The sequence below is a fragment of the Micromesistius poutassou genome, assembly GCF_964030765.1.
Source record: "Micromesistius poutassou genome assembly, chromosome: 5".
NCBI lineage: Eukaryota > Metazoa > Chordata > Actinopteri > Gadiformes > Gadidae > Micromesistius > Micromesistius poutassou.
Genome location: NC_140275.1, coordinates 22,474,068 through 22,486,867, shown reverse-complemented (window position 1 = coordinate 22,486,867; position 12,800 = coordinate 22,474,068). Strand labels below are relative to the sequence as shown.

Here is a 12,800-nt window from a genome sequence, read left to right as displayed (position 1 = left end):
CGCTGGAATAACATGTTGATAATATAATAATAATAACATGTTGATCCAGCAGAAGTCTGATGGAATAACAGGACATAATCTTTCTGGCTATTAGCCAATCACGCCACAGCCCCCCCTGGATCCTCCCCTTCATTATCCATCACACACACACACACACACACACACACACACACACACACACACACACACACACACACACACACACACACACACACACACACACAGCCAGGCTATTCTAAACACGCATATATACATATAGTTGGGCTCCTATGCATGATAACATGTGTTTATTTGATGATAACTTGTTGGTAGTGTTATTCATAGTGATGGTGTTTACTGACTCACCAGCTGGGAAGGAAGGTGCAGGCATTACAATGTTGGATTGAACAACCCATTTGCGCTGGACAAACACTGTGTGTGTGTGTGTGTGTGTGTGTGTGTGTGTGTGTATATTTGAGTGAGTGAGTATGTGAGTGTTGGTGTTTCTGTGAGTGTGTTTCTGCACTCAGTTCAAAAGGGAGACCAGAGGTACTCGTATAACTGAAGCAAAACACGATGAGCGATTTACTAAAACACACACGCATGCACATGCACGCTCACACACAAGTGTACATGTGTGTGCGTGCATGTGTGTGTGTTATGTGTCAGACTAAATGTCTTGTCCCACGAGTGTATGTCCCCTGTTGAGGCAAATACGAGTACACACACACACACACACACACACACACACACACACACACACGCCACTTGAATATTCATGTCAAGCTGTTGCACTCCTGGTCACGATCAAAGTGTTTGTGTGTGTGTGTGTGTGTGTGTGTGTGTGTGTGTGTGTGTGTGTGTGTGTGTGTGTGTGTGTGTGTGTGTGTGTGTGTGTGTGTGTGTGTGTGTGTGTGTGTGTGTGTGTGTGTGTGTGTGTGTTGACAAATCAAGGGATGAACAGGTAAATACCGTTGTTGAACTCCTCCAATTATTTTCCCTTTGTTTACTTTGATTTTCACTCCCAGTATTTTCTGCTATGTGTGAACATTATCTTTATTACCTTTATACAAGATGTATGTATGTGAGCCTCAGTGTTGTCAGTCCACTCCTATTGTTGTCTATTGTTCATGTGTATTCTCAGAAACACCTGTTCCGCAAGTTGTATTGAGACATATTACATTTTATACTATTGTGGCGGGACTCTATAAAAACTCAATATAAAGGGGAGGGAAGGTAACTAAAGAGGGACCGACAACGCCACCTGGGGAATTGCACCCCAGGAAATAAAAAAGAAAATAAACTATTACGATACAGAAATTATAAGGACACAGGTTCGAAAATCTAAAAGAGGCAGAGACGATATATATAGATATATAATGTTTATTTTAATACAATAATGATGAAATGATGAAACACTAAATAAAGAAAACTGGAATAAAACCAAACTAAACCAAACAACAAAACAAAAGGTTAAGTAAACCAACAACTCAATTGTCAAAACAATGACACAGAAAACGGGAAATAACACAACGCAAACTTAACCAAAGCAAACAAAAGAAAATATCAAAACAGAACCAAAACAAAACCAAAACAGAACAAAAGGTTAAGTAAACCAACAACTCAATTGTCAAAACAATGACACAGAAAACGGGAAATAACACAACGCAAACTTAACCAAAGCAAACAAAAGAAAATATCAAAACAGAACCAAAACAGAACCAAAACAGAACAGAACCAAAACCGTACAGAACAGCAGCAGGGGATCCTAAAAACAAGAGACACAAATTAATAAAAGGGAAAATGGGAACTCAAAACTGTTAAAAAGCGGGGACCCTACTCACCACCCTGGGAGGCAACCAGCAGAGGCTGAGTTCAGCCATCTTGGGCCTTTTATATTGCACCTGGGTGCAGGGGGAGGAGCTAAGATGGGGTTGCATTCGCAACCCCTACTGAGGTTCACTACAATCTACCCCCTGGGTTTTTTAATCGTCGGCCCGACGATTTACATTTACTGCCATGGCCTAAACACAGCACAGCCACTAAGCACAGGCATCAGAGAGTTAGTAGAAACCATCTGGACTAGGAACCCTCTGGACTAGGAACCCATGTGCACTAGTAGGAACCATGTGGACTAGGAACCATGTGCACTAGTAGGAACCATATGGACTAGGAACCATGTGCACTAGTAGGAACCCATGTCGACTAGGAACCCATGTAGACTAGGAACCCGTGTAGACTAGGAACCATGTGCACTAGTAGGAACCCATGTCGACTAGGAACCCATGTAGACTAGGAACCATGTGCACTAGTAGGAACCCATGTAGACTAGGAACCCATGTAGACTAGGAACCATCTGGTCTAGGAGGAACCCATGTAGAGGAGGAACCCATGTGGACTAGGAACCCATGTGGACTAGGAACCCTCTGGACTAGGAACCCTCTGGACTAGGAACCATGTGCACTAGTAGGAACCATCTGGACTAGGAACCCATGTGGACTAGGAACCATGTAGACTGGGGGTCCAGGTCAGAAACCAAGTGAATGCTTGGTCTACATGAGGGCCAATGACTGCCCTGGTTGGATGCCACCACTAAACAACAGAATGCATCTGGGGTGCTGCGGACGCTGGTCGCCCTGCTCATAGGGCTGGACACCCAGGTGTTCATAGATGAAGGGTACTTGTCTACTGGAGACAGGTGACGAGCTCGTACACAGGCGTGGACCTCCTCAATCCACCCCCCAATGCTCAGTCCCGTCCCGCCCCGAAACAGCGGGCACCTCCGGTCTCTGAGGAAATGAACCAGTCTCTCAGTCACTGCAACAGGAGCTGAAGAGAGTCCAGGAGCCGATGAAACTGCTGATGAGGTGTTGGGCCAAGGCCGGCCAGCCCCTTGCTCCCGACGCATCCGCTGACTCTCAGCTCGCAGCTGAGTGGTCAGGTCTCTTAATTGGGCGACCTCCTCCTCCATGAGGAAACAAAACCGAAGAGGTGAAAGAAACTGTCCATGCCAGGAACTGCCCGGCACCTGCTGCTGTTCTGTAGAAAAAATAAAATAAACCCTAACAAGCTATATACAAATCAATTGTGTTGTGGGAAAAAAAAAAAGAAAACTACAAGTCTCTGCCTCAAAGAAATCCTGCCGACAACGCCAAAATGTGGCGGGACTCTATAAAAACTCAATATAAAGGGGAGGGAAGGTAACTAAAGAGGGACCGACAACGCCACCTGGGGAATTGCACCCCAGGAAATAAAAAAGAAAATAAACTATTACGATACAGAAATTATAAGGACACAGGTTCGAAAATCTAAAAGAGGCAGAGACGATATATATAGATATATAATGTTTATTTTAATACAATAATGATGAAATGATGAAACACTAAATAAAGAAAACTGGAATAAAACCAAACTAAACCAAACAACAAAACAAAAGGTTAAGTAAACCAACAACTCAATTGTCAAAACAATGACACAGAAAACGGGAAATAACACAACGCAAACTTAACCAAAGCAAACAAAAGAAAATATCAAAACAGAACCAAAACAAAACCAAAACAGAACAAAAGGTTAAGTAAACCAACAACTCAATTGTCAAAACAATGACACAGAAAACGGGAAATAACACAACGCAAACTTAACCAAAGCAAACAAAAGAAAATATCAAAACAGAACCAAAACAGAACCAAAACAGAACAGAACCAAAACCGTACAGAACAGCAGCAGGGGATCCTAAAAACAAGAGACACAAATTAATAAAAGGGAAAATGGGAACTCAAAACTGTTAAAAAGCGGGGACCCTACTCACCACCCTGGGAGGCAACCAGCAGAGGCTGAGTTCAGCCATCTTGGGCCTTTTATATTGCACCTGGGTGCAGGGGGAGGAGCTAAGATGGGGTTGCATTCGCAACCCCTACTGAGGTTCACTACACTATGTTGATATAGTTGGCATCGTTTTGGAGCCAGATATATCATTGAATAGTGAAAAGACCAAAGACTACATGACTGTGGTTAAGCAGACATGTATTACTGTTGAGAGGCTGTATAATATGGGTTTGTTCAACAACGTTTAGTGGCTAGTTTTACAACAATGACAACTGCCATGAATGTCCAGACATTGAAACTGAAGGTCAAAAGTGTAGCAGCATACCGTTGCTGTGGTGGTGTATTAAACAAATCACACATCTCAATGGCAGTTTAAGTCCTTTAAAAGTATTTTTCTTTAAGATATCCCAACAGATATTCACGCTCCTAATTCTCTGTTTCAGACTGTGCAGACAATATGGTAGATCCGGGCTTGCTCCTTGGGCTCTCCGATGTTAAGCTGGAGGTGATTGTTGATCCCTCCATTCCAAGACCCCCCCCACACCCCTCTTACGCACCCCAGCACCCCCCACACCCCAGCACCCCCCACACCCCTCTTACGCACTCATCATATGTTGTATGTCCTTGCACTTCAAAATAGTACTTAGCCTCGTGTAGCATCTTATCCTAGCTGTAGTTGTTGTATACAGGGAAGGGTTTAACCTAAAAATTGTTGTGTGCTTGACACTCGGTTCTATGAACATCCTTACTGTACTGACAGCGATATATTGTTTCTCCTTCTTCTGACAAATGTAAGTCGATTTTGATAATCGCGTCTGCTAAATGCCCTCAATGTAAATGTTAATGTACATGTAAGAAGCGCTCCTCTGAGAACTCCTCAGAGGAGCGCTTCTGATGGATGGCACATTCTCCAGGTGAAGCAGTACTGGGAGTTATGGAGGGTGATCTGGAGAGGGGACAGCACAGATCCTTGGGGGGGGTCTGTGCTAGCCGGAGTGGCTGAACGGTGTTGGAGAGGCGCTGGAGACGTGGAGGAACATGACTCCTGCAGTGCTGCGCCGACTCTCCGGATGTGACCATGATGGCCTCATCCACACCAGTGTTTCACTGGTAGGGTTAGGGTTAGGCTAACCCAGAACCGCACGCGGTGCAGAGAGTCTCCCGCTGAGGGTTAGGGTTAGGGTTAGGCTAACCCAGAACCGCACGCGGTGCAGAGAGTCTCCCGGTAGGGTTAGGGTTAGGCTAACCCAGAACCGCACGCGGTGCAGAGTCTCCCGCTGAGGGTTAGGGTTAGGGTTAGGCTAACCCAGAACCGCACGCGGTGCAGAGAGTCTCCCGCTGAGGGGCTGGAGGGTGCTGCAGCCTCTCAAAGACCTTCTGTCCCGGTGACCTTTTGGGGCACAGGCCCAGTGTGCAGCAGGTCTAATACTGGTGGAAGCTTGTCAGAGTTTTGGGGACCTTTTAAACTGTGACCATGATGAATGTGCCGGGGTGTTGCTCTTCTGTAGTCCCGCAACGGAGGAGTGGATGACGTCACTCGATACTCCACCCCAACACTGTGCGACGTAAACAATGACAGTAATGGCGCCTGAGGATTCTTCTGGCATGTAGCTTGGCCTCAAGTGGCTCTAATGCCGGGGTACAGAGGCGTTCCTTCACAGTTATAAGTTCTGGGGTTACACCATCTGGAGTTTACAAAGACAGCGAGCCTTCGTTCTTTCTCCTCGCTCCTCGGTTTATCTCTGCTGGCTGGCACCAGCGTGAAGCTGGCCGGTTCCACCTCACAGCAGTGTGTGTGTTCCCGCTCAACCAAGTCTCCGTGGAGCACAACGTACCAGACTCTCTGCGCATACGCTGGTCCCCCCGTCGCCGCTGATGGTCTCGTGGTGCCAGCGCTCTGACGTTCCTCCGTGACGACAGAGGGACAGGTAGGGCTGACATTTCCTCTTTTTTCTCCCCCACGATCCCATCGGCTCTTGACCCGCGTCTGTGTGTCCTAATCCCGGCCCGTCAATCCTCGGGTGGGGCTGCTACTCCGCCGGAATGGGAGAGGAGCGGTTCATGTGAACACACGAAGGTCCGGCTAACGGGTGTGTCGATTGTTCTAGCTGGACACCAAATTAACCTCTAACTGGCTGAAGAAGACTATGAAAAACGTTCAACATGTAAAGTAAAGTGGCTTTTTATTATCTCGACAAAGAACCAAGCCCCGGAAAATTCCTAAAGCAGAGATGTGTGTGTGTGTGTGTGTGTGTGTGTGTGTGTGTGTGTGTGTGTGTGTGTGTGTGTGTGTGTGTGTGTGTGTGTGTGTGTGTGTGTGTGTGTGTGTGTGTGTGTGTGTGTGTGGTTATACATGATGGTACGTAGATACGAGTGTGTACGGGCCATGTGTCAGAGCGTGTAGCTGTGGGCGGCAGCCTGCACGCCACAGACGGCAGATTTAATGGTGTTTTAGCGGATTAGGGGCTTAGCCTGAGAGAGGAGGCAGTGTGGAGGAAACAGGCTCCTCGTGCCACCGCCCAAAACAGACAGCAGTGACAAACGGAGGGCTGAACATGGCTGGGGAGCCACTGTCGGGACTGAAGGGCTGAAGGAAGGGAAGTCTGAGAGAATGAAGAACAATAAAAAATAGTTAGCAGCCTTCTGAATACATTCCAAACTAGTTGTTTTTTCAAGGTCTAGTTCACCTTATGCAAAAAACAAACGTGCCCTTGCTCAGACGAACTTCATAAGGCCTGATGCCCCGCCCTCACCAGCCACATCAGCCAATCAACTCTGGGTCTGTAAAATAGCTTGAATAGGTATCCCCTGGTAACCTCATTTACCACACAGGACAGCCTGGGCTTAACAATTAACATAACTTACAAACAGAAAACACCTTTGAGTGCTTCATCACAATTAAATAAAGAAAGTTTGACTATTGTGTGATTGCATGTGAGCATGTGTTTCTATATGTGTGTGTTCACCTACAAATCGGGTGTGTAAGCAAATAGTAAACTCATCATCACTTCTTTATATTTGCCTTAAACTAATGCACGCACACACACACACACACACACACACTAACACACACACACAACCACACACACAAACGCATGCACACACACACACACACACACACACACACACACACACACTAACATAGGCACACACAACACACACACACTTTGTACTTTCCACTTTCTTCCCCTCTTCTTTACAAACAACACAGTATCTTCCGTATGCAGGGTCAAGGTCAATCAACCCATTAGAATTATATTTCTAGGTGATTTGTGATTCATTTCAGCAGCTGAAGAGCATTTGCATTTTTTGATAAATAGTGATGTAACCCCGGCAGCCTTTCAGTTGTAACTGAAACAATATTTTAATCGTAAAAACGCTCATTATTCTTATTTTTTTGAAGCCTTTATGAGCGCAGATATTCAGGTATTATAAATATTCATGTACGGTATTTTTTGCATGAGGGTCAGCGGGCCACATTTGCCCATCATCTCACATATAAAAGAGATAAAAATAGAAATAAAAGAGACAAAGAGAAATCGGAGAGTGCAAGTGTTGATAAAAAAGTGGATGAGATGAGTGGAAAGATGAACATGAAGTATCTGTCCGGTTTCCGGAGGTTGACTGACGAGGCATGCCCGGGCGCCATGGTAACAGCGGATGCCGACACGTCGTTGGGGCCCTGTGACTGCCTATTAGGGGCCACACTCGTTAGCGACGCCTGTTAACGAGCTATCAGTTAACGATCGGGCGGAGAGAGGGAATGAGACAGCGATGGTGACAAGATGAGGAGGAGAGGAGCAAAAGAGAGGAGGAGAGAGGGAGGATGAAGGGAGAGAGTCAGAGAAAGGTGGAGATTGATAAAAGAGACAGACATAGGACGACAGAGGAAGAGAGCGGGAACAGACAGCTGGGATTGTGTGAAAGAGGAGTTAACTAGAGTAGAGAGATGCAGAGTGATAGAATAAAGATCAAGACCAAAGGGAATCATACATGTTTAATTAGCCTGGCGGGCTCAGGGGACAGGATTACTCCTCTGTGGTTAGCGGTTCTATTCCCTGTGTACGAGCTGGTGGACAATTCCACCGTCAGGTTCAGGTTGTAGAACAAGACCCGACGTTACAACTGGGTAACCTCCTTCTGATTACTGTGTGTGTGTGTGTGTGTGTGTGTGTGTGTGTGTGTGTGTGTGTGTGTGTGTGTGTGTGTGTGTGTGTGTGTGTGTGTGTGTGTGTGTGTGTGTGTGTGTGTGTGTGTGTGTGTGTACCCCTCTATTCATCAGTCCTTATGTGGTTTAGCATCTTGGAACCCACCATTTGATAAAACTGCATCCACATCCAGGTATTTATAATAGTTTCCCAATTAACATAGAGTGGCTAAATAGAGTCTAAATAAGACTAATGCAAAACACCACGCATTACTACCTCCTGCAAATGTGATTGTTCATTAAAGTCCCCATTACTCAGCTGTCACAACACACCACAACGCGACGCGACGCAACGCAGCGCAACACCATGACATAATGAAACACAACAAACAACACGGCGTAACAAAAAAGACCACAAAACAAGGGAACAACATAATAAAGCAAAAGCCAAAGCAAAAACATAATGAAAGTCCCCACCAAACATCACAACACAAAGGGTATAAAGGAGATGGAAAAGGGGGAGGGAAACAAAACAAGTTTGAGTGGAGGGGAGAGAAAGAGAGCAGAAAGGGAAGGACAATGAGAAGAGGAATCATGTGAGATGAAACGTGTTTTCCTCTCACCCAGAGGGATATCGAAAAAGCAGGGGGAGATAAAAAGAGAAATCGAGCTTTGGGGTTTCAAAGTTTTTTGGGTGACCTCTAGAAACTCTTTCTTTGAGAGAGTATTGGCACGTGATCATGTGTGTTGATCAACCGCAAACACACGGACACACACACACACACACACACACACACACACCAACAAGTGTGTGTGTGTGTGTGTGTGTTGTGGTGCGTGCTGAAGCTGAGTCAATACGTCTCGTTTGCTCTCTGATTGTGCTCACAGTGTCAGCCACTCTCTGTAATTAGCCCACAAACAAACAGCCATCTGTCCAAACAATTCCAAAGATGGCCGCCACGCAGGCCCTCGCCGCCATCAGGATACACACTCCATCCACCTCAATCTTTATCATATTTATTCTCTCTTTATCCAATCCCTCCCACTCTCTTTATTTCTCTGAATGCCGTTCTATTTGCTTCCTCTGTCAAATTTCTCTCGCTCTTTTCTCACCAGTCTTTCAGTCTCTTTCCCTCCTTCTCGCGTTCCTTTTTAATCTCCCTGATGCAAAATATGATTTGGTTCTTTTGATCTGCCTTGTCTGTCTTCCACTCTTCATCTCTCTCTCTCTCTCTCTCTCTCTCTCTCTCTCTCTCTCTCTCTCTCTCTCTCTCTCTATCCAATGTGACATCTGTCCCTTCCTCTCCTTTGTCTTCCAATCTGTCCACACACTCTCCCTCTCCTCTCCTTCCTCTGCCTCAATCCCTCCATTGAGACCAGTGACAGCCTGATCCCTGAGGGGATCCCTCTCTCTCTCTCTCTCTCTCTCTCTCTCTCTCTCTCTCTCGCGGGGCAGAGATGAGGCTCCTTGCGTCTCCTAATTGCCACCATTCTCCTGGATCTCCTGGTGGGCTCTGAGACCACTGAGGCGCTACAATCCTTCCTCTTTCTTTTTCCTGAGTGTCAGCCATTCTCCCTCCTGCTTTCACATCTCAGTGGTGGAGCAGCGGTAGCATCGTGGTAGACAGTGGTACCTAGGACTCACACAGGATCGCTATTTGGAGCACACACACACGCATACATGCACACACACACACACACAGGCATGCATGCACACACACACACACACACACACACACACACACACACACACACACACACACACACACACACACACACACACACACACACATACTGTACATACATGCACACACACACACACACACACACACACAGGCATGCATGCACACACACACACACACACACACACACACACACTGTACATACATGAACACATCGAAAAAAAACACACACACACACACACACACACACACACACACACACACACACACACACACACACACACACTCATAACATTATCCCAGTATGACCAATATGTCTGGAAGTCAGTGGGTGTAACAAGCTCATTGCTTTGTGTGTATGTGTGTGTGTGTGTGTGTGTGTGTGTTATTCTGTCCTGATGAGCAACAAACAAGGAAATGAGAATACTTAAATTGCTAAGCATGGCGGGCTTCTATTGGGAATGAACATGCAGTTAAGATGTGTGTGTGTGTGTGTGTGTTTACTATTTATGGGTTATTAGTGTGTTTATGGAAGTGTATATCTCAAACTGCTGTCTTCCTGATTATCCAGCCCACCCCCCTCCTCCCTCACAGGTGTAATGCTGCACAGCCCCCTGGGTAATGTGCAAATTGGATGTTTGTTTGAATAACTAGCTAGCTCAGGACCCCATCTCAGGGAGCGTGTGTATAGTAGCTGGTGCTGGTGGTGGGTTGTGTGTGTGTGTGTGTGTGTGTGTGTATTGCATACGTTCTCATGTGTAAATATATGTAATCTGTCTACAAGGCTTTTTTGTTTTTTTATTCCAGCCGTTATTCGACAATCCATTAGCATTTTAAAACATACTATGTCCTCTCTGTATAATCCCATAGCAGTAATCCATTTCTGGAAATTACACAGGCTCAACAAGCAACTGTAGCATCTTATTAAATGCTTATATCGTAATGTGTATCATGAGGTTCATGTAAACCTGATTTGAATTTGCACTCGCGCAAGAAACAGAGCGGCATATGGAAAGCTGAGTTAGACGGCGATGTGTTTGTGATAAACGGTAACCTAATATAACTATTTCTATTCAACAGTTCCGACATAGTCATTTAATTGGACAAGGTGTGTAACTCTGCTTTACAGGTGTTGTTTATTAGCCTGCATTAGCGATGGTAAGCTGTAAACTCACACTGCACGATAAATGGAAAGAAACAGAACGTACACGATACAAAGTAGCCGGCCCGCGGTAACGACACAAAGCAGCCAGCAAGGAAATGCTTTGTGTTGCTTGGCAACGGTCCAGTCCCTGTCCAGTTGCTGGACTATTTGTGTTGGCCAAGCCAAATAAATTATTCAATAAACAAACAACCAAAAATCAATTGTGGCTTATTACTGTTAACTAATACATGTCCTTTGTTAGAAGTGTGGTATAAAAGCTGTATCACACTCCAGGTCACGTTGGCCTGGGGCCTCTTAACATATGACAGAAACATAGAACCACTATTCAGGTAACAGCACTGGTAGGAAGATTATTGCTTTACTCTCTATTATATCTCATATTATACTACTACCGACACACAGGGGGAACTAGAGAGACAGACAGACAGACACACGAGGGGGGGGGGACTAGAGAGACAGACAGACAGGGGGAGGACCTCCATAGGACAGACAGAACGGGGACGGTTCCTATAATATCTGTAAATCTTGCCATAGCTGAACCCCCCCCCCCCCCACACACACACACACACACACACACACACACACACACACACACACACACACACACAAACACACACATCAGTATAGTCAATATATCATGTGAGGTTTAACAAAGCCATCCTCCATTGCTGTAGGGGGAAATCGTGGAATAAATACCTGCAGTGTTTTCTTTTCCTTTGAAACTGAACATTTCCTTCCTTTGCACGAACAGTACATTCTTAGCATGGGTGGCCTCGTGGGATTCAAACCTGTTACCCTTCCAGGGTTAATGCCATGCTCCTTCAGCTTGTTCATCACAATTTAGTGTCTTTGTCTTCATACATCATCGTTAATATTGCTAATGTTCTGCTGTTGTTTGGCATAGATATCAACAAGAGCATGATCCCGGGCACACTGGTCATAGGTCAACCGAGAGGTCAAACATCAACACATGAACCATGGATACCCTTTACACTCCATTTGGTCACGACGTAGTGAATATCGTCTTATTTAATGTGGCTTTTAAAGTGGTGAAAAAAGATTTGAGATGAACAGGCCGCAGGAATCTGATCTCTCATTAAAGGTTTGGTGTTTCATCTGATTTATTTGGGTCATTGCTGTGATAAAAAAACCCAAATGGCTTCTATTGGCCTCCTCCCTCTCCTCTTTCTGGCCAGTCCACTTCCTCATCTCTCTCCAACCAGTTTGTCATTATCTTCTGTTTTCTCTCACTCTCCTCCTCTTTGTCTTGTCGAAATCCATTCTCTAGTCTTCATACTGTTCTCTCTGTCTTCCTCCCCCCCTCTCTCTCCCTCTCTCCCCCACTTTCTCTCTCTCTATCCCTCTCTCTCCCCCTCTCCCCCATCTCCCCCCCCCTGTCTCTCTCTCTATCCCTCTCTCTCTCTCTCTCTCCCTCTCTCTCTCACTCTCTCTCTCTCTCTCTCTCTCTCTGCAGTTATTTAATCCAAAGGGACTGTAAACAAAGCCACGTCTGACAGAGCCAATATGGAAATGATACAGGGGACACGAGCTATGGTGTGTGTGTGTGTGTGTGTGTGTGTGTGTGTGTGTGTGTGTGTGTGCGTGCGTGCTTCTGCAGGTATGTATGTCTGCATTCCTGCATGTGTGTATGTGTGAGAGAGCTATTGGGTGATCTTCAGCTATGTAATAAATGAATGGTAGAGAAGAGTGGCTAGAGTAGTTATTTAATGGCCAAGTGTGTGTTTGTGTGTGTGTGTGTGTGTGTGTGTGTGTGTGCTTGGTGTTGAGAAGATGTCTTCAAGGCCAAATTGACATCAAATGGTTTAAATTTGCCCTACTTGTCTTCATTGATTTACAGCGAGCGAGTAAATTGGATCTGCAGTGGGAGACACAGGCCGGGTGGAGGGGGGGTGAGGGGGGGGGGGGGGGGGGGGGTCCGTCTGTAATTGATCTCTGGTGACTCCTATGTTGTTTAGTGGGAAGCTTTATGGTCCAGGCGGAT

General features: G+C 45.7%; 1 protein-coding gene across 1 annotated transcript in view; it reads left to right on the top strand.

The window, feature by feature from the left end:
• Positions 1–4,842: 4,842 nt before the first annotated feature.
• LOC311343384 (transmembrane protein 132C-like) overlaps positions 4,843–12,800 on the top strand; it is a gene marked incomplete at both ends in the record, with an annotated part of 105,225 nt that continues 97,267 nt past the window's right edge. The window contains 2 exons of the mRNA XM_084468238.1: positions 4,843–4,914; positions 5,313–5,369. Coding sequence (XP_084324364.1) covers positions 4,843–4,914; positions 5,313–5,369 — 129 coding nt within the window. The remainder of the gene's footprint in view (positions 4,915–5,312; positions 5,370–12,800) is intronic.